This window comes from Trichosurus vulpecula, chromosome X, assembly GCF_011100635.1.
Source record: "Trichosurus vulpecula isolate mTriVul1 chromosome X, mTriVul1.pri, whole genome shotgun sequence".
In the NCBI taxonomy this organism is placed as follows: Eukaryota; Metazoa; Chordata; class Mammalia; order Diprotodontia; family Phalangeridae; genus Trichosurus; species Trichosurus vulpecula.
This window is the reverse complement of record NC_050582.1, coordinates 40066365-40089059: the sequence shown is the minus strand read 5'-3', so window position 1 is coordinate 40089059 and position 22695 is coordinate 40066365. Positions and strand designations below refer to the sequence as shown.

The following is a 22695-nucleotide window of genomic DNA, read 5'->3' as shown; positions in this document are numbered from 1 at the left end:
GTTTGTGGAAATGCTAAATGAAACAAATTTTTGTCTTATGAGTTAAAGCATGCTTCATTTTTTACCACTGATCCAGAGGGGCTGGTTAGTTAATTCAGTCTACTCAGATGTCTGTTTCATGTATTTGAAAGAAAATTAACTTTAGGAACCTTCAAACTGCTCTAACATTGGGGAATCTCTACCATTTGAACATATCATTTGAATCCAAGAGTATAAAAAGTCTTTTCACTTCTCATTTGCAGTATGACACAAACACATAAAAATTGGTGCAGAATGAGTTTTGCTTCAATTGGAGTCACTCTGATTATTCAGTACCGACCAGCATAGTGAGCAATAATAAACAGCTAACATTATATGCACCTACATGTGCTGGGACTTTGCTAGGTGCTTTTCAACATTATCTCTTTTGATCCTCACAACAATGCTGGGAAATAGGTCCTATTATTATGTCCATCTTACAAATGAGAAAACTGAGACAAGCCTTTGGGGACAGATAAGTGCCTTGCCCAGAGTCACATAGCTAGTGTCTGAGGTCAGATTTGAACTGACTCCAGGTCCAGAGCTTGATAGAGCTATGTTACAGAGTAATATTTGTGAGTCTTGTTGGTTTTGAATGAAAACTTCCCTTGCCCCTTCCCCTGCCAACTAGTGTAGGTAGCCCCTATTGGCCATGGAGGCTTCTTAGTTTTGTAAAAGAAGTTACATTTGGGGGCAGCTACGTGGCTCAGTGAGTAGAGGACCTGAGTTCAAATTCAGCCTCAGACACTTGACACATTTACTAGCTGTGTGACCTTGGGCAAGTCACTTAACCCCAATTGCCCTGCCTTCCCCCCTCCAAAGAAAAGAAAAAGAAATCACATTTCTTTGGCAAAGTGCTTTTTTATATCTGTGGTTCATTATTATCTTTACAGATGAGGAAACTGAGGTACAGAGGGTCCTTTAAATTGTTTACTCAGGGTCACACAGCTAATGTCTGAGGCAGGATTTAAACTCAGGTTTTCCTGACTCCAAGTCCAATCAGTACACTTCTCTGTACTGTTCCACTCAGCTGTCTAAAACGAAAACTTTGCCTTTGTACTCAGTGGTACTGAAATCATGAACGACTTCACATTTGGCCCTCAAGAGGCTAAGTCTGCAAGAGGATTTGAAATCTCATCAGCATCTTATCCAAGGTAATATGGTTATGCAGATGAAGATGCACCAAGCTAGAAGATGCATCTTGGGACATTTGCACCAGAAAGCCCAGTCATGATTTGTATAATCCATAAGGATAAGCTGGCCTCTCTAAATTGCACAAGTGACGAGTGATACAGCTGAGAAAGCAGCACCACATTTTAATTCTACTTAGGATTGCTGCAAGGTTGAGAGGAACCTGGGGCTTGAAACTGGTAAATAGATAGAGAGTTGGGGAAGGGTGAAAGATATATTTTTGATGCCCCTGCCCCTTAAGGACCAAAGCCGAATTCAGCAGAAGCTCCTGATTAGGGTGGATGTGTTCAGAAAGCACTGGTTGAGCGATTCTTGTTGCTATGGAAACAGAGATAGATGCATCTCCAGGTGCTGGGGCCGCTCCCCATGGCCTCCCAGCTGAGCAGCCATTGCCCAAAGCTAGCCTGGCTCATTCCCATTTCACCCTCTTCTTGTTTCTAATCTTTTGTCAAACTGGATACATGCAACCCCTGTCTGAACAAGCTTGTCTCAATCTAATCAAACCTATTATGTCTGGTTCTGAGTACAGGGGAGTAGTACTGCTCATGTATCCGGTCCAGATTGTGAAAAACAACATCTTTTGGATACTTCTCTGTATTATTTGTCCTTGCAGAGTCCACTAAGGTACAAATTGGCATCTCCCCTTAATGGTTTTTGACTGGGGTCCCAGACCATTCAGTATGAAAACTTCATTGCTCTTTCCCTGTCTGTAATTCACAAAGTCCTAATGTGGCCTTAAACCACATTGTCCTGCTACTTTATCCTAAGTTTTGAAAACTCGACTTCACCAATTCCTAAAACGTTGGCATAATTTCATCCTGTGTCATGTTTCTGTGCGAGGCAGTTGACAGTTAATTAAATTCCTTCTACCCGGTATCGTCCCTGAAAATCTTCAGCCTTGCGACCTTCTTATAACCATGAGACAGTTCATTAAAACATCTGTGCCGCCCAGCAGGCCTGCCCCCCCTTCCCTTTCCCTCCTTCCTCCTTCCCCCTTCCTTCCTCCTGCCCCTCCTTCCTCCTTCTTCCCACGTCTTCCTCCCCCTTCCTCCTCCCCCCTTCCTCCTCCCCCTCCTTCCTCCTACTTCTTCCTCCCCCCTTCCTCCTTCCTCTCCGCTCCCTCTTCCCCTGCCCTTCCTCCTCCCCCGCCCGAACTCCTAGGGAGGCTGGAGGCAGGGCGGGGGAGGGCAGGACCGAGAGAACAGTAACAGTTCTGACTGGCCTGTGTGGGGCAGGAGCCCTAATGATGCCCAACGCTGAACCTGTTCTACTTTTACTAATGAAAGAGAGGTGGCAATTAAGGCTTCAGCCCTGTTATATACGTGTCTGGACTCCCACCAGTGCTAAATTAGAAATGTGGCTCTTGGTAGTGGAGAAAACTCAGTCATTTAAATCATGAAGACTGATTTGGGGAGGGGAGAGGGGGCTTGGACTTACACACAGAGGGAGCTCCGATGTGGGGAGGGGACCTAGTCTAGTCCAGAAGCATATGCACTGCTTATAAAGTCAATTCTTCTCAGTGGTCCTTGCCTCAGAGACCAGATTCTATGTTGAATCCTTATCATCCCCATTTAACTGTTGAGACAGAGAATAATGATAGCAGCAGTATTAGAAGTAGCACTTACATAGCACTATATTGCTACATTATCTAAGCATTTTTATAAACCACTGTCTCATTGGAGCCTCACAACAACCCTGGGAATTTAGATGCTATCATTTTATAGTTGAGACACTGAGGTTGAGTGACTTATCCAGGGTCACAGAGTTTTGGACTTAGTCTTCCTAACTTTAGGTGGAGGGCTTTATCCATCGTACCACCTAGTTGCTTGCTGCCCTGAGGCACAAACTACCAACACACAGTATCATTCAGCAGTTGTGTGGGAGCCCACTGTTTTCTACCCCACATGAGTTGTCAGTTGGCGATTGGATATGCTGCATATGCAAGCAAGAACTTCGCTGAAGAACTTGGAACTTCCCTGAGCGCCAACTAGCACTGGCTGGGCCCCCAGGTTCATTCAGGCCCATCTGCCCTCCTTAAAAGGTCAGGGCTCAGTGGAAGCACTATCCTCTTAACCATGGTTGCATTGAATCCTCTGAAGAGTATGATCTCTAAAGATGGATAATGGCAATGAACATGTTTATCACATTTGCAGACCTTGGACAAATCACTTAACCTTTAAAAAGCTGTGTTCTCATCTACAGAATCATGCAGTACGTAGACTGATGTCCTTTTACAGTGTCTTTAAATCTGATTTTTAAATGGGGGCAAGAGCAGAAGTACCATTTATTTAAGTGGACCATTAATTGAATTCAATTCAGTTGAACAAATATTAAGTTCCCATTGGCCTGAGTCAAGGAGCCTGGCTTTCATTTAGTATCAGCAGCCAGACAAAACACGAGGAAGTTTCTTCCCTCAAGGAGCTATTACTCTGGGGACTCAATCCAACATGTACACAGAATGCAAACTAATTCAAAATTATTTTTCAAGAGGGTAAGTGCCACTAAAACTGCCTTGATTTGGGCTGCAATGTCCAGACACAACCAGGTTTAGTCATTGGGATTTAGCTTTCTGGAAATAAGTTCTTAACCTTTTGGTTAATCCTAAACCCCTGTTTGCAGTGGAGTAAAGCCTGACCTTTGTCAGAATGCTGTTTTTAAATGCCTCAAATAAAATACATAGAATTAAACCAATTATGTCAAAATCTAATTATCAAAATGTTTTAAAAACAAGTACGCAAACCCCAGGTGAAGAACTCCATTTCTTTAGAAAAGAGATTGAACAAAGAACTTTTTTAAAAACTGGCTGAATAATTGGTTTAAGAAGTGGAAAATAAGTGTAAAAATTACTCTAATAAACCTTGGCAACAAAAATTCACAGGAAATCCAAATCATTTCATAGTGGGTCACTTTATTTTGTAATCTGGATAAAGGGCAAGGCAGGATAGATGAGAAATGTAGGACTAGGGACAAGATGTGACAGGAGGTAGGAGGGATTGTAGGGAAAGGAGAACTTTCTGGCTACAGAATGGAGAAAGGGTAAAAGATGTGCTCCTTTGTTTCTTGAAGCCAAGGGGGACCTGCCCTGACAAGCACCAAAGTTGAATTCAACAGAAGATCCTGATGATGAGGGTGGAGGTGTCTAGCTTCAAGAAGTACTGTTTGAGTGATGCTCATTTCTCTGGAGACAGAGGTACAGGTGGCTCTCCATGGTAGACAGTACATGAGTTCTAAGAGACCAGCTCTCATTTTCAGGCCTACCAGAGAACGACTCAATGGTAGGCCAGGACAGAGGCCCTTGACTTAGTGAGTACAATTGGCTGCAGGGTCAGGATCCACTATTTGGGGTAAAGGAGCTTCGTATTGAGCCAGGTTGACAGTCTGGCCTCCACTAGCCTGATGGGTGCTTTTCGACATGATATCAAAACCAACCACAAAGACTGAGAAGTAGTCTGCCATTCCTATGGAGAAAGTTCCAAAGGACAAGCTGATCTTCACTCAGAAATATATGAACAAAGCAGTAGAATATGTGTCCTAGGGAATGATGAAGATGATGATCCCTAGGAAGCCAACGGACATCACTCCCATAGCTGACGGAGGAGAGCTAAGGCCCTGGCTCATGGGCTTCTCAGGCGCCTGGGCTGGGGTCTCTGATAGCACTAAGAAGGCTGGGCTTGTGCCCCTTCTATATCTTCCTCTGTCTGGGTAACCTGGTTATTAATCAACAATCTGTGACATTGCAAAGAAGCCAGCTGCCAGCCTGGAGGGAGAGGAGCTGATATGACCATGAAGTGTCAAAATGGGCCCTCGAAAGTAGCACACATTGGGGGCGGAGCCAAGATGGCGGCTGGAAAGCAGGGACTTGTGTGAGCTCCCCCCCAGGTCCCTCCAAACACCTATAAAAATAGCTCTGAACAAATTCTAGAACTGCAGAACCCACAAAATAGCAGAGGGAGGCAGGGCTCCAACCCAGGACAGCCTGGATGGTCGTGGGGCAAGGTCTATCGCACTGTGCTGGGAGCAGAGCAGAGCCCAGCATGAGCTGTGCCTGGACCAACCAGACCAGGAGACAGGCAGAACAGGCCCTATCTCCTTGAATCAGTGAGCTGTGGCAGTTACCAGACTTCTCAACCCACAAACACCAAAGACAACAGAGAAGTTTAGTGGGAAAAGCTCCTGGGACAGGGTGAAGGGAGTTTGCGGTTTGGCCACTACCCCGGGGGCAGTGGAGGTGATGCAGCTCTGAGGCTGCTTACAGAGCTACAGCTGCAGTTGCTTCCAGCCCCAGGCCCACCTGGTAGGAGGAATTAAGTGGCGAATCTGAGCGGGAGTGCAGAGCCAGCTTACATCTGAGTCCAGTGCAGGTTGGCAGTTCTTGGGGGAGGAGTAGTGCTGGTGTGGCAGAGCTTGCTGTGTAGAAATAGCTCTGAAAACAACAGTGCAGCCCCTCAAGCTTGAGACAAAGTACTCTATACTCTACAAGCAGTCATTGTGTTCACATAGGCCCTGGGTTTGTCTTGGCAGGTAGACTGCCAAATATTTTGTAGTATCTACAGTAACTTTAAATAGAATCTCTCTTTCTATCTCTTGCTGTTCGGCTTTGTTAGTGATGTACAGGAATGTCAAGGATTTATGTGGGTTTATTTCATATCCTGCAACTTTGCTAAAGTTGTTTATTATTTCAAGTAGTTTTTTACTTGATTCTCTAGGATTCTCTAAGTAAACCATCATATCATCTGCAAAAAGTGATAATTTAGTTTCTTCTTTGCCTATTCTAATTCCTTCAATTTCTTTTTCTTCTCTTAATGCTAAAGCTAACATTTCTACTACCAAATTGAATAATAGGGATGATAATAGACATCATTGTTTCACTCCCAATCTTACTGGGAATGCATCTAGCTTATCCCCATTACATACAATTCTTGCTGATGGTTTCAGGTAGATCCTATTTATAATTTTAAGAAAGACTCTATTCATTCCTATGCTTTCTAGTGTTTTTATTAGGAATGGGTGTTGTATTTTGTCAAAGGCTTTTTCTGCATCTATTGAGATGATCATATGGTTTCTGCTAGTTTTGTTGTTGATATGAACAATTATGCTGATAGTTTTCCTAATATAGAACCAGCCTTGCATACCTGGAACAAATCCTACCTGGTTGTAGTGTATTATTCTCCTGATAAGTTGCTGCAGTCTTTTTGCTAATATTTTATTTAAAATTTTTGCATCAATATTCATTAGGGAAATTGGTGTATAATTTTCTTTCTCTGTTTTGACTCTTCCTGGTTTAGGTATTAGTACCATATTTGTGTCCTAAAAAGAATTTGGTAGGACTCCTTGTTCACCTATTTTCCCAAATAGTCTATAAAGTATGGGAATTAATTGCTCTTTAAATGTTTGATAGAATTCACATGTAAAACCATCTGGCCCTGGAGATTTTTTCCTAAGGAGTTCATTGATGACTTGCTCAATTTCTTTTTCTGAGATGAGGTTATTTAGGTAATTTTCTTCCTCTTCTGTTACCCTGGGCAAATTGTATTTTTGTAAATGTTCATCCATTTCCCTAAGGTTATCAAATTTATGGGCATACAATTGGGCAAAATAATTCCTAATTATTGTTTTAATTTCCTCTTCATTGGAGGTGAATTCACCCTTTTCATTTTTGATACTGGTAATTTGGTTTTCTTCTTTCTTTATTTTAATGAAAATGACCAAAGATTTATCAATTTTATTGGTTTTTTTTTCATAAAACCAGCTCTTAGTTTTATTTATTAGTTCAATAGTTTTCTTGATTTCAATTTTATAAATCTTTTCTTTGATTTTCAGTATTTCTAATTTGGCATCTAAGTGGGGATTTTCAATTTGTTCTTTTTCTAGTTTTTTCAGTTGTGTGCCCATTTCATTGATCTCCTTTTCATCTATTTTATTCATATAAGCATTTAGAGATATAAAACTTTCTTTAAGAACTGCTTTTGCTGCATCCCATAAGTTTTGGTATGTTGTCTCATTATTGTCATTCTCTTGAATGAAGTTATTAATTGTTTCTATGATTTGTTCTTTGGTCCACTCATTCTTAAGATTAGTTTCCAATTAATTTTTAGTTTATCTTTCCATGGTCCTTTATTACAAATAATTTTTATTGTGTCATGATGTGAGAAGGATGCATTGACTATTTCTGCCTTTCTGCACTGGATTGTGAGGTTTTTATGCCCTAATAAATGGTCAATTTTTGAGTATGTGCCATGTACCACTGAGAAAAAAGTATATTCCTTTTTATCTCCATTCAGTTTTCTTCAGATGTCTGTCATATCTGCCTAAAGGTTGTAAGGTTGTAACTAGACATGAATGTTGTTGCCAGAGCTGTTGTCTCTGCAACTTGAGATATAGGTCACTGACTCAACGCAAATTTCAATACATGCTTGGTCCCTGATGATTCCCTCATCAAGAATGCCTTTCTGTTGGTGTATATTATTCTCACAAAATCTTTATAGAGATGGGAATGCAGCATAGAGGTTGTTAGTTGTTGAGGTTCTCATTGTCACGTTTTTGGGCTATGAATAAAGCCTGACATTTTTTCTGTGCCTTGGGTATCTTTCCTTCATTCAAACACTTAACAAGACAATCTCTCCTTCAACTTGGTCATGACTGTTTGGCTACCAGCATGGCCCTACTATTTGTGCTTGTGGTCTAAGCCAATTGCTTTTCCTGTGTTCTCTTTGGTGATATTTTTGTATCCTTTGCAAGTATCTTCAAGACTTCAAGATCCGAGGCCATCTCCAGTCGTCATTTTCTGTATCTGGCCACTGGACCCAGATGGCTCCGCAGGAGAGAATGAGGCTGGTGACTCTGCACAGCCCTCTCTCACTTAAATCCAATTCACTTGCAAGTCAAGGTGTCACTTCCCTGATGTCATGGTCCTTTTTGACAATGAAGGACAAACAACAAGGGTGGGGATGAGAGAGCAGGGAGAGGTAGAAGGGGTTTTCATCTTCAGAGCCAGGGGAATAACCCCTGCAGAGAAGGTACCTGCCATTCCTCTTCCCCTTCCCCACCTCACTCCCCCACAACTGCCAACCAACTGCCACCTACCTACAGCCAGGTAAACCCTTCTGAAGAACCAAGCACCTTTGCCCAGAGTGCCTGCTCTCAGGCTATCCCCCTCTCTTCCAGCCACACAGGGGAACAACCCTTGAGGAGACAGGGCCAGTTGCTCCCACCAACTGCCAATCAGCTGCCACTGACAGACAGGTAAACCCTAAGTCAATCTCCCCTTCCCTACTGGCTTCTTCCCATTACCCACACACACAAATACACAAGTCTCCCTTATCCTTAGGAAACCCTTACTTATTTGGTTCATCCCCTCAAACTATCATTATGTATCTCTCCTCCCTTTCACAGATAAATCAGAAGAAGCCTGGCATCTCCTCTCCTAGAAGCCATTTGGGCTTTTCCCAAGGGCTAGAGTCTTCCACTGTCCAAATTCCTTTGAATCTATTCCATATCTATTTTGTAGTATTGTTTCCCTCCAGCCACACCTTTTAGTTCTGGGACCACAGCACCACACCAGCTGGGAACACCAACCCTATGGCCCCAAGTCTTCACAACACATCCGTGGCCTCACTGCCTGGGAACAGGACAGTCTCCAATACTGCCAGTGCTATGGCGACTGAGTCCTCTGCAGCAACCATCCAGCCATCCTTCATATTACCCACAGAACTCAACTGGGCTCAATGCAATTAAGACCTTGATGTCATCCATACCAGTTGAGGCTACCACTACAACAAGCAATGCTACTCTGAGGGAGACAATGCTTCCTTCAGCTGTCACCACTGCCATGACTACACTCAACTTCTCAGTAACCCATGAAGCTCCTGACCCAAAGACTCCTTCAAAAGCAACTCAGAAGACACGATCATCTTCAACTATTCCAACCAACAATCTTGCTACCTCTGCAGCAATTCAGCTTTCCACATCAGCCCACATTTCCAGGAAAACATTGGAACCTAGGTAAACTGGACTGGTCACCACTTCACTGCTTGCTGACACAGGATCCATGATGACCCCCATAAGAAATACCACCATGACTACAGATGTGACTGGAAATTCAAAACCATCCAGAACCTCCACTTCATCTACACTACTGATACCCACTTCATCCTTATTAGTCTCAACTAGCCCTATATCTCAAGTTGCAAAGACAATAGCTCTGGCAACAACATTCATGTCTAGTTACAACCTTACAACCTTTTATACTACATTACTGTCTGTAGACTCTGAAACTACACCTCAAGACACAGTGGCAACTATGTCTAGCCTGGGCAAATCCACAACTGTAGATTTCCCTCCTGGGTACCCTACAAGATGCACAGCTACACAGATGGATTGTATCTCTACTATAGGGGTTTCCAAGGCAACCTCTAATGGTCCTGAAAAAGAAATAACATCTACCTTGGGGTTCTCCACACCACCTACATCCACAATGACCATGCCTACAAGTCTGGTTGAGACCTCGAAGATGTCATTGGTATCAACTGAGGGCACAGATGTTGATGCTATAGTTACTCAGACTGGTTCTGGCTCTGTAGATTCTATGGCAACCTCTTCAAGTCTTGAACCCGGGGTCACATCTGCCTTGAGGATCTCTGGCATCAACACGCCACCTACATCCACAATGACCATGTCTACAATTCTGGCTGAGACTGGACAGCCATTCAAATCCCTTGAGACCTTGAAGATGTCATTGGTATCAACTGAGGGCACAGATGTTGACCCTATAGTTACTCAGACTGGTTCTGGCTCTGTAGATTTTATGGTAACCACTTCAGGTCTTGAACCCTGGGTCACATCTACCTTGGGGCTCTCCACACCACCTACATCCACAATGACCATGCCTACAATTCTGGCTGAGACTGGACAGCCGTTGACATCCCCTGAGATCTTGGAGACATCGTTGGTACCAACTAAGGGCACAGATGTTGACACTATAGTTACTCAGACTGGTTCTGGCTCTGTTGATCCTATGGCAACCACTTCAGGTCTTGAACTGGAGGTCACATCTACCTTGGGGCTCTCTGGCATCACTAAACCACCTACATCCACAATGACCATGCCTACAATTCTGGCTGAGACTGGACAGCCGTTGACATCCCCTGAGATCTTGAAGACATCATTGGTATCAACTGAGGGCACAGATATTGATGCTATAGCTACTCAGACTGGTTCTGGCTCTATAGATTCTATGGCCACCTCTTCAAGTCTTGAACCCCGGATCACATCTACCTTGGGGCTCTCTGGCATCACTAAACCACCTACATCCACAATGATCATGCCTACAAGACTGGCTGAGACTGGATGGCCATTCAAATCCCTTGTGACCTTGAAGACATCATCAGTAGCAACTTCCCAGACAGCTGGTGATACTGGAGTTCCTTCTACTGTCCATCAAACCCTTTATTCTGCCATCACCAAGGAGTTCCAACCTTCCAGGATGACTTCTGACATCACACCCACAGCCTCATTTACTAATGTTTCAACTTCACCTGCAAGCACATGTAGCACCATATTCATTTCTACTCTTCCCTTATCCACATTGGTTGGGTTCTCACCATCTATTACTATCCATGCTACAGTCACACAAAATAGTGTTGGGACCACAACCAGAGCTTCTGTGATGACAACCTCCTGGTCAGCAAACCCATCATCCTCTTTGGTGGTACCTACTTCTCCCATGGCTCACACAGTACCTACTGGTTCCTTACCTCTTAATACCACTGCTATAACCTTTGCTGATGCAGTCACATCACCCTCTGTGCCCATGTTCGAGATGCCTTCCAGAGTGACCTCAAATCTCTATTTTTCCTCCTCCATATCCACTTCGGCCTCATCTGAGATCATGCTGCTGGGCTCCATGTTATCCTTTCTATCCACAGGAATGACAAGTTTACCTGATGCTGTCCAGTTCACAGGTGCTACTCCAGGGTGTTGTGTCACTCAAGTATGTGTCTCCTTCCCCCTTCCAATCTGAGATTTGTGAAGGATTGGTCATGTGTCCTCTGAGGAGACCCCTGGCAACTGATGGAAAGAACAATGAATCTAAACTCAGAAGACCCAGGTTCTGTCCTGCCCTGTGTCACCTATTATGGAACCTTGAGTCTTAGTTTCCTTATCTGTGAAATGAGGGGGTTTGGACTAGATCAGCAAGGTCCCGCCAACTCAATGGTATAGAAAACAAGGAAGTAACCTATGTAGTTCCTTCTCTTCTCCTGCTCTCTCACTATGGGTACCACCTTCTCTTGTCTCCCTATAGAACCCAGTTCTTGCTTCCCTGTTATTCCTCTTCTTGCATTAGGAGCCGGCTCTATATGCTACATGTCTTCTTCCAATCTTTACAGATCCGCAGATTATTAAACATCTGAAAAGTAGGAAAGAGGGAGAATTGGCATCTAGCATTACCTAAAAGCAGGGAAACCTTTCCATCTCCCGAGGGAGCCTCTTTGCCTCCCTACCTCCCTTATATGATGGCCATCTGAACATTCTGAGAGGACATGTAAATAATTGGCACTATCATCTGCTTCCAGGCACCGGACAGTTCAGCCACCCTAGTCCTACATTGGCTGCCTCTGGCACCTTTAAACATCTTCAAGTTGAGAAAGAGTGGAGTCCATAGGAGCATCAGGGAAAGGACCTTGGAGATCCACCCATCCCTCCCCTCATTTTTACCAATAACAATAGTGAAGCCCAGAGAAGTGAAATGATTTGTTCAAGGTCACACAGTAGCAGAGGGAGAGTTTGAATCCATGGCCTCTGATTCTAAATCTAGTACTATTCCCGTTATGTCAAAAGGCAAGTAGATGGGCTCTTCAGATGAACGACCATCACTGAATGGGCTGAAAATTGGTTGGAGGTTGACAGCTAAAGTAGCTTCTTAAATTTTGCTGGTCCTCTCCTACCCCATCAACTCCCAGTTTGTGCATCTTTAGTCCCTGCAGCTGAAGTAAAAGAAGAGGGCTATGGGAACTGCACAGATCATTGAGGCCAAACCCAAATAAGTGCTTTAACTTCCCACTTGATCTAGGTTAAGTAACCAATGTTGTGGGCTTTAGAGATTGCCCTTAGGGTCAAGTGAATCAAAGGAAGCAAACTGAAAATCAAGGTTCCATTATTAGGTCAGAGAACATTTCTGACTCAAGATCACAGAATCTCAAATTGAACCCTTGAGAGATCAGGTTTCTAGGAAAATCATTATCCTAAACTAATTATCTGAAATGCACCTACTCTCTTTGTCTCTTATTTCGGTTTCCTTCTACAATATCAAAATGAGGTTCTCAGTGGCTGATGACGAGTCAACAGTTCCCCTCAGCGATACGTTTGTCAAAACCTGGGTAAAAGCTAATTTCTAAGTATGCATGACTAAAGAGAGCAGTGAAATAGTCTGAGGGAATATGATGTGGACAGCAGGATTTTTCACATCTTGTGTTGGATTTTGACTTTTTTTTTCCTACTGGGTCCATCCACTTCAAAAGCACCCTACATTGGGCCTTCGTAGTCTCTCACAAATAAGGTGGGCATTTCTCTCTTCTCAAATCAATAGTTCTGGATTGAGAGCAGATGTTGAAAGCCTCTGTGTGGGATAAGGCGCTGATACTGCTTTTTGGACCCTTTTCCAAACACTGTTCTCATTGTGGTCCAGCAGAAAGAGCCCTGGATTTGGAGGCATAGGATGTGGCTTCCAAATCTGGCTCTGTTACTTACTAGATATGTTACCTTGGGCAAGTCCTTTGACCTCTCTTGGCCTCAGTTTCCTCATATGTTAAATGAGAAGCTTGGTTTAAATGACTTGAAGGTTCTTTTCACCTCCAAGTCTATGAATCCATTGGGTGTTAGCTAAATTTATGTTTTGTTTTGGCAGGTAAGGTTGGGCAGCCCTGTGTGCTGTTTGTGTGTGATGTGATCCTTTGAAATGGATGGTTTGGGTGCATTATTTTGAAGTTCATGAAATAGGATTACAGTGTGACACAGTGGGAGTCAGGAGGTCCAGGTCCCAGTCCTGGTTCTATCACTCCCTAGGTCACATATGACTTTGTTCAAGTGACTGTTCTTCCTCTGGAACTCAGTTTCCCCATTTGCAATGATGGGATTGGGCTAGGTTACTTCAAAGGTCTCTTCTAGTTTTGACATAGCTCTTTAAAGGCAAATAGAAAAACCTGATGAGAGTCTATGAAAATGTTGGGCTAGCTAATATAGTATCAATGATCTGTGATCTCTCAGGATGGGAACCTCCTCTACTTACTCATATTGCAACTCACCTACAACTTAGGAGAAGAATCTTAAAGAGTTGCCAGAGGTTTAGAGAGGTTAGTGGCTTGCCCAAGGTCCCACAACTAGTAAGTATCAACGTTGTTGTTCAGTCGTTTCAGTCGTGTTAGACTCTTCATGTCCCCTTTTGGGGAATTCTTGGCAGAGATACTGGAGTGGCTTGCCATTTCCTTCTCCAGCTCATTTGACAGCTGAGGAAACTGAGGGTAACATGGTGAAGTGACTTGCCCAGGGTCACACAGCTAGTTAGTGTCTAAGCCCAGATTTGAACACTGGAAGATGAGTCTTCCTGACTCCAGGCCCAACTCTATCTACTACAGCGCCACCTAGCCTGCCCCAGTGTCAAATGAGGCATTTAAATACAGGCTTTCCTGTTGCGAAGTCCAGTGTAGAACCCATTGTAGTATGCTGCCTTTACAGAACACAGATACTGCCTGAAAATGATGCTGTCCCAGTGATCTCAGCGCCCTCCCCCGACTTTAAACAATTGGCTGTAGAGTTGTGAAAATGCGTTTTCTTTTGCTTTTACAGTTGAATGAAGTTTTTCAAGATAGTGAACAAATCTGACGGTAAAAATGTATGGCAGGTAGGTACATGTGTATGTGGGGGAGTGGCAGGGGCAGTAGGGGAAGCACAAATCTCATATTCTAAAGGGGTCATTGAATTTGGTGAGCCTTTAAAGTGATCTTTTTTATTCTATATTGTTACTATGGTGTCAATGAGGAAAAAAATATGGAGAACTGGAGCTAATCACTAAGGTCTTTACCAACACAGTTCCACAAAGGAGTGAATTGAAATGGTGGGGTACCCCAAGGGCATGAAGGAATGGCTGGAGGTGGGGTGTAAATAGGCTGCAGTGTATTTGCAATGATGACCTTCGTACAAGGGACCTCCACAGAGGAAACATATGACTGGGTTTGAAAGCCACATATTAGCCCCTTCCTACCTTTTCAGTCTTCCTATACCTTCCTCCCTTCTGAGTTCCAATTCCTGTGGGTCTTGCTGTTCCTTGCATGTGACATTCCATCCCCCCACTCGGTTTCTTCCTATTGCCTGTTCTCCAGGCCTGGAATGCTCTTGTTCCTTGCCTCTGCCTCTTGGCTTCCTTCAAGACTCAGCTCAAATCCCCCCTTTTTCAGGCCTTTTTCAGCCCTCTCCACTCCCCCAGGCCCCCTCAATGGCTAGTGCCTTCCTTGAGCTGACTCCTCATTTATCCTGAGTGCATCCTGTAGGTACAGAGTTGTTTGCAAGTTGTCTTTCCAACACAGTCAGCTCCTCAAAGGCGAGGATGTGTAACCTCCTATGTATTTTATTTAAAACATGATTCCAAGAAAGGGGAATCCATAGGCTCCAGCAGATTGCTAAAGGGGCCCAGGACACCAACAATGGCTAAGAACCCATAGACTAGGTGAAGTTAACTCTACCATGTCCCCTTCTCTAGGAAGGATTTTTGGGACCACTCATGGCTCTCTCTGTGCTTTTTGATGTGTCAATTCCTCCTTGTTCCGAGGGAGAAAAGCACCAAATTGGCACAACCGAAAGCAAGGAAATGATTGTGCTCAATTCAGAATGTTAACATCCAAGATGTAATGGACAATTTGGGTACAAATAGTAAGGGAAGAAAAGGGGACCAGGGACAAGGGAAGGAGTTTGGGATTTAATTAGTAGACACCACACAAAAAGAAAGGGGAATTCTTCCTTCCTAATCAGCTGAGAGTCCTGTGTCTCTGCCAGGGTACAGAGAGCCCACGAGAAAAACAAAACATTGTGTCCTTAAGGCTGGGGTCCATTTCCCTCCACTGATCCATCAACTTGTCCCTTCCTCCGAGCTCCCTCTGAGTAGATCATTAAGGGAAAGGGAGACATATTTGGGATGCACTCCGAACTTTTTGAGGCTATGCGGGACAGCTACTTAGGTCTTAGTTCCTCATGTCCCTTGGTGCTCCTATCAGGGCCAAAACACCAGACTGGACAGACTCCTGGTCTGACCCTGTGTGACATTGCTTCTGTTTTTATCTTTGGGTGCATTTAGTATCTTTTTTATAATCTCTTTTTCACCTTTGATGCAGAAATAAGTTTCAAGAAAAACCAAAGCAGAGTGAGTATGCCTTTAAAAAGATTGCTTCTCATTTTTCTGATTAGATATAAATCAACAACTTTTCTTTCTTGTGTTGTTTTGCTAATGCTTTTTGCTTTTTTTTTACAACACCGTCTCCATAGAACTCTATGTTGTAGCAAAGAAAATCAGTTAAGTATATCTGATAGTGTATGTAGCATCCTGTACCCCTAGTGTACCACCTCTCTACCTAGAGGAAGGAAGCATGGTTCTTTACTGGGCCTCTGGGATTAAACTTTATACCTTTTCCACCCAGGTTAATGTTGTTAAAGAAGATGCCCATTGTGACCACTTGGAGCATATTTCCTTTGGGACACAGGAATCTATCAAGAAAAGTTGCACCTACTACCATTCTGGCAATTTGGGAAAAATATTCTTGTGAAGAAAGTGGCTGTGAAACGACTTTGGAAATCCCATTTTATAAAGTGAACCCTAGGGGGCAGTCACTTTGCAGGAATCCCTGGTCATTTGGAATTTGTTATGTGAAGGCCAAGGCCACGTGTCAAAGTCACCCTGCACTTGGAATATAGTTAGCATTCAGTAAGCCTACAAGAGACAGAGCTCTAAAAGGGCAAATACCATGCTTGAATGAAATGCTGTATCTTCCTCGGCACCTAGAACAATGTTCTCTTCACATGACAGGACTTAATAAATGGTTGTTAAATGACTGTTTGAGTAGCATTATACCAGATGAACAGCAGCTCTTGCATACGGGGCAAAACTGGACCTCTCCGCCTCACCTCCACCCCTACCTCCACTGTCCCTTAGGATATGGCTCTACCATTAACTGCATTAATGTTTAATGTGCATTATTAACATTTTCTCTATAAGTTTCTTAAGCTCAGACAACTAACAAAAAAAGAAATCAAGGCCTGATCTATAGCGTTTGCCAATTTCCAAGGTGGAAATGCTTACACTGAAAATTTAAGAATCAGCTTTCATGGTACAGCTGGCTTCAGCAGACCCCTGCATCACAGTTACCTCAAAGACACATTGCACTCCATTTTTCATATGTATGTTTTTTTCACTGACTTTATCCCCCATGCCTGGAACATATTCCCTCCTTACCTCCACCTCTTAGAATCCCTAGTTTTCTTAAAGGCACAGCTCAAGCATCACCTTATACATGAGGCCTTTCTTGATCTCCTCAGCTACTGATGTCTCCTTCTCCTTTCCCTCCTCCCCATTATCTTGTATTTGCAGCTACCATTAACTAGTTGTGTGACCTAAGGCAAGTGGCTTCCCTTCTCTGAGCTTCAGTTTTCCCTATGCCCCTTCCAGTCTTCAATTCTTATTTTAATGTCTTGAAGATGATGGTATCACAATAAAAGTTTCTAGCAAACATGAAGAGTTTTTCAAAGCATTTATGAACTACATACCTATTTTCACTCTATAAAGTACAGTGATACTTCTAACGTATTCCAAAATTCACTGGTCATGCTAATAGCATAGACCTTGAGGACATTCTCCTTCCTTCCTCAGTGAGGTGCTTAGTTCACAGTCTTTTTCTGCATGCCAACTCCTGCCCTCAGACTAGGCAACTTCAATGGATATATGAATGTTCCCTCCACTATCCTAACTTGCCAGTTTCTCACCTACTCAATTTCCATGACCTCTTCCTCCACTCACTTTGGCTCTGCATAAGGATGGCCCTACCTTTGATGTCACCATCACCCCCAAGTGTCCCCACTTCCATGTTCATGAACTCTGCAATTCTTTCATCTGATCATAATCTTTTATCATTCCCTCTTTCCCTATACCTGACAATTCCTAGCCCTGGTCACCTTCACCATGACCTTTAGTGTCTCCATCCTTCAGTTATTTCCCAATGCCTAGCATGCTGCCTGGCACATACTAAATGCTTGCTGACTGACTGACTAATATAAGCACCTAGCTGAATAATAGCCCTGGGGATTTTTATTGCATAGACTATCATAAGATATTGTCAAGTATTAGTCAGCAAACACTTATTAAGCACCATCTGTGTGCAGAGGACTGTGCTGGATAATAGAGGAAATACAAAATTTAGATAACACCGTCTCTCTCTTCATGTTCCTCACAGTCTTATCCAGAAATATGAGTAGAGTCGAAGCTCTGTTGGGATGCAGTGGGGTATAGGGGGAAGGTGTGCTGAATTTGGCATTGGAGCACCTCCAGTCAAATCCTGGCTCTTCCACTTACTATTTATGTGGCCTTGAAAAAGCTACAAGCCAAGACTAAAGTGGAGGGAGAGTTGGTGCATGACTTTTTGTTTGCAGATGTTTGTGTACTCAATACAGCCTCTGAAGCTAAGATGAAACAGAGTATGGATCAGTTCTCTGCTGCTTGTGCTAATTTTGGCCTAACAATTAACACCAGGAAAACAGAGATTCTCCGCCAGCCAGCACCACACCAGCCACATGAAACCATCAGTTTCAGCAAATGGAGAAATTTTGAATAAGTTCACTTACCTAGGGAGTATATTTTCTGGGGATGTCCACATAGATGATGAAGTTGTCATGCTCATTGCCAGAGCTAGTTTAGTGTTTGGGAGGCCCCAAAGGAAAGTGTGGGAGAAAAGAGGTATTTCGTTGCCTGCTAAGCTGAAGATCTACAGAGCTGTGGTGCTGACCTCATTGTTGTATGCCTGTGAAACCTAGACAGTCTACCAGCACCATGCCATTTGAATTGTCTTAGGAAGATTCTGAAGATCACCTGGCAGGATAAGGTAGCAGACATTGAGGTCCTTTCTTGTGCTGAACTGCCAAGCCTTCAAACTCTCCTGCAGAGAGTGCAACTCCGATGGCCTGGCCAAGCTGGTCAAATGCCAAAAGTATATTTGAATAAAAGACTATTTTATGGAGAACTCACCCAAGGCAAGCTCTCATGTGGAGGTCAGAAGAAGTGACACAAGCACACTCTTAAGGTCTCTCTGAAGAACTTTGAAATTAATCGTGAGACATGGGAGGCACTGGCCCAGGTCTGTCAGGCCTGGCATGCCTGCATCAAAGAAGGCACTGTGCTCCATGAGCAAAGCAGAATTGCAACAGTTCAAAAGATGTGGGAGATGCACAAACTCCTAATGTTCATGTGGACTATTTGTGCCCGACCTGCGGTACAGCCTTCTGAGCTTGCACTGATCTCATCAACCACTGTTGGACACAGTGTACTTTGACCCCAATGGTGATGTTGTTTTGGTCCTCTTCAAGAACAAAGGACAATGACCACCTTGAGCAAATAGATTTTCCCTCTATTCTGGGCCTCAGTTCCTTCACCTGTAAAATGGGGATAATAATAGCACTTAAATCCCAGGGTTGTCATAAGAATCAAATGAGATAATGTAAGGTTTTGCAAACTTTAAATCTCTACGTAAATACTACTTATTATTATTCATAGAGGTGCGAAACAAAGCACTATGTGAGATCAGAGGAGAAAGACTGTTACTGATGGTGGTAGGGGATCAAGGAGGGGACAAGGAAGAGGAGGCATTTCAAATGAGTGACATGAAGTCAAGGATGCTGGCTCATATCTTTGGTCCCTGAAATTGTGGGACTGGTGCTAGTGGATTGCTTGAGCTCAGGAGTTCTGAGCTACAGTAGGGCTAAAAGCTAATTAGGTGTCTGGTACCATAATGGCAAGCCTGTGGAAGTAGAGGATTACCAGGATGCCTAAGGAGAGGTCAACAGGCCCAAGTCAGAAACTGAATAGACCAAAGCTCCTATGCCATGCAACGGAGGGGTTGGACTCATGAGGGGCTGCTGCACTTTCAGCCTGGGTGACATATGGACACCCAGTCTCAAAAAAAAATGAGTGCCATGGTCAGATCTACGTACAAGGAAAATGATTCTGATAGTGGTGTGAAGGGCAGATTGAGGAGGGTGGGCAGCAGCATAAGAGGCAGAAAGTTTACATCAAGGGGCTTAGGCTTATACAGTAAGTTAAAAGTAATTTTTAGTTAGAACTATTGTGCTTGTTGTTCTGTGGTGTCCAACTCCTTGGACCCCATGGAGCATGCTGTCCATGTGGTTTTCCTGGCAAAGATACTAGAGTGGTTTGCCATTTCCTCCTCCAGTGGATTAAGGCAAACAGAGGTTAAGTGACTTGCCCAGGGTCACACAGCTAGTAAGTGTCTGAGGCCAAATTTGAACTCAAATTTGTGTGACACGGTGGATAGAGTGCCAGGCCCAGAGTCAAGAAGACTCATCTTTCTGAGTTCAAATCCAGCCTCAGATACTTGGTATGACCCTGGGCAAGTCACTTAATCCTGCTTGCCTCAGTTTCTTCATCTATAAAATGATCTGGAGAAGGAAATGGCAAACCATTTCAATATCTTTGCCAAGAAAACCCCAAATGGGGCCACAGAGAGTCAGATACAACTGAAAAATGACTAAACAACTTCCTGACTCCAGGCTCAGTGATTTATCCACTGAGCCATCTAGCTGCCTCTAGACAGTACTTACTAGTTTGTTTTAGAAGTGATATCAAAATGGTTATTTTATTTTGATTACCAAAAATATTTGATACTTAAGTTAACTGTATTTTAACTTTATTTTTTAGTATTTGGAACAGAGTAGCCCGAAAATGATGGTTATGTTATACAGGTGGGAGCCAGGTCATTTACAGGTGCTATTTTGTCTTCTCTAGCAGGGGCTCCTCTGATTTGTTCAGCTCTTGGTCAAAGTTGCAAGGATCCTGGGCCACACTACTGTACTGCAGCTGCTGGTGGGGGACTTAGAGATTTGCACAGAATAGACAGACCAGGCCAAAGATGCTGAAAGAAATAGGCTTTTATTATGGGCATGCTTTACCTCACACAAGGGAATTTGCTGAACATGAGATACTTAGGGGGCCAGGAGGAGGAAGATGAAGGAAGACAGGGACAAGGATATGTTGGGACCATAGCAGGGGTGTGCTGGTAAATGTTTTACAACTAGCTTTCTGGGGAAAAAGGTACACACAGCATACTTTTAAGTTGAAACTGCATTATTAACATTTTCTCTATAAGTTCCTTAAGTCTAGACAGCCAACAAGAAAAATCAAGGTCTGATCTATAGCATTTGCCAGTTCCCAAGGTGTAAATGCTTATGCTGAAAATTTAACAATCAGCTTTCAGGGTACAGCTGGCTTCAGCAGATCCCTGGATCACAGTTATGGCAAAGACACGTTGCACTCCATCTTTCATCTGTGTGTCGTTTGACTGGCTTGATCCCCCATGCCTGGAATATATTATTCCTTACCTCCACCTCTTAGAATCTCTAGTTTCCTTAAAGGCACAACTCAAGCACCACTTTTGACATAGGGCCTTTCTTGATGCCTCAGCTGCTGATGTCTCCCCCTTCTCCCACCCCTACTCTCCATTATCTTCTATTTACTTTGTTTTTGTAGCTATTTTGAGAGCTGATGCAGCACAGCAAAGTGAATGAGCTTTCTCAACTGACCACCTCTCTGCAAAGGTAAATTTTTCTCCTCCTCTCAGAGGAGGTTGTTATTTTGCCCTTTGGGGAAGAGAACCAGTTGGGGCAATGATGGATTTTAGATCTGTAAGCCAAATCTTAACTTGCAGTCCAGACATAATAACACACAAACAGTACTCTGAAAAAGCAACCTTTTTTCTCTTTGGAAGAGAAGGCAATAAGTATGGTGGCTCATACTTAAGCAGCAAAAGGATTTTTAACCCTTTTTGCATCACTTTCCTCTATATAATTTTACCTTTGAAACAAGTGTATAGAAATAGACTGACCAAAGTAAATATTTCTAGTATGTTCCTGGCCTGTCATGGCCTTTACATTAAAAGACATTTGAGGCAAAACCATTGAAAGTCTTCAGCAAAAGGTAGAAACATCAGTAGATTTTAAAACAGACTGAAATACTGACTTAACTCTTACACTCCATAAACATGTTAGCCAATATGAAAAAATATAAACATATACGTGCATCTTGTCTTCCCTGACAGCTGAGGGTAGGGACTGATTGACTTTTGTCTTTTGGCCCCATCACCCATAGCAGGGGCTTAAAAATCCAGGCTTGCTTGACGGAGATACATCAGGGGCTCCAAAGGGGCAGGGCGCATTTATGACTAAGTCTTAGCTGGCAGATGAGGCCCAGGCCTTGTGGTCACAACAAGAGGAGGAAGGGGATTGAATGATGGTCATGCCAGCATAGCAGGGTGACCTCCAACGCCCTCCTACCCAAGAGTTCCTTCTGGGCCCAGCAAATAGCCTCGACTCACACCTGCCCTAAAGAGCTCAGGTCAGCAAGTCCAGACCCCAATTTTAGATGCTACATTGCAGATTCCAAGACAGGCCCAAGAGTAAGACTAGGTTCTCCATTGCTCCCAGGGGAGTCCTGAAACCCTGTTTTATTGAGTCTAAGTACCTTTGCAATGGGATGTGTCTGCTCTGTACACACCCCTTTCTCAAGGCTCTCACACCTGGGGTGGGGGCTGATCTTCACAACTGGGCTGCTTTATTAATTAATTATTTAAATTAATCTATTAATGAAAATTTAATTATCTATCTATTTATTTATAAGAAGCTGAAATTGACCTTTTTACAACTTCTCTTCATTGCTCCTAGTTCTCCCCTCTAGGGCCAAAGAGTACAAGCTGAATCCCTCCTCTCTAGAAGAGTCTGTCTGTCCTTCCTTCCTTCCTTTCTTTCTCCCCCTTCTTTCCTTCCCTCCCTCCCTTTCTTTCTTTTTTCTCTTTTCTTTTCTTTCTTTCTTTCTTTCTTTCTTTCTTTCTTTCTTTCTTTCTTTCTTTCTTTCTTTCTTTCTTTCCTTCCTTCCTCCCCTTCCTTCCTTCCCTCCTTCCCTTTCTTTCTTTCCTTCCTCCCCCTTCCTTCCTTCCCTCTCCTTCTTTCCTTCCTTCCTTCCCTCCCTCTCTTTCTTTTTCTTTCTTTCTTTCTTTCTTTCTTTCTTTCTTTCTTTCTTTCTTTCTTTCTTTCTCTCTTTCCATCCTTCCTTCTTCCTCCTTCCTTTCTTCCTTCCCTCTCCTTCTTTCCTTCTTTCCTTCCTTCCTTCCTTTCTTCCTTCCTTTCTTCCTTCCTTCCTTCTCTCCCTCCCTCCCTCCCTCATGTCCTCCA

At 43.3% G+C, this 22695-nt stretch overlaps 1 protein-coding gene across 1 annotated transcript in view; it reads left to right on the top strand.

Moving 5' to 3' along the window:
- ADGRG4 (adhesion G protein-coupled receptor G4) overlaps positions 1 to 22695 on the top strand; it is an 81038-nt gene that overhangs the window by 12158 nt on the left and 46185 nt on the right. The window contains 2 exon segments of the mRNA XM_036739811.1: positions 12493 to 12584; positions 21008 to 21066. Of these exon segments, the coding sequence (XP_036595706.1) occupies positions 12493 to 12584; positions 21008 to 21066 (151 nt within the window).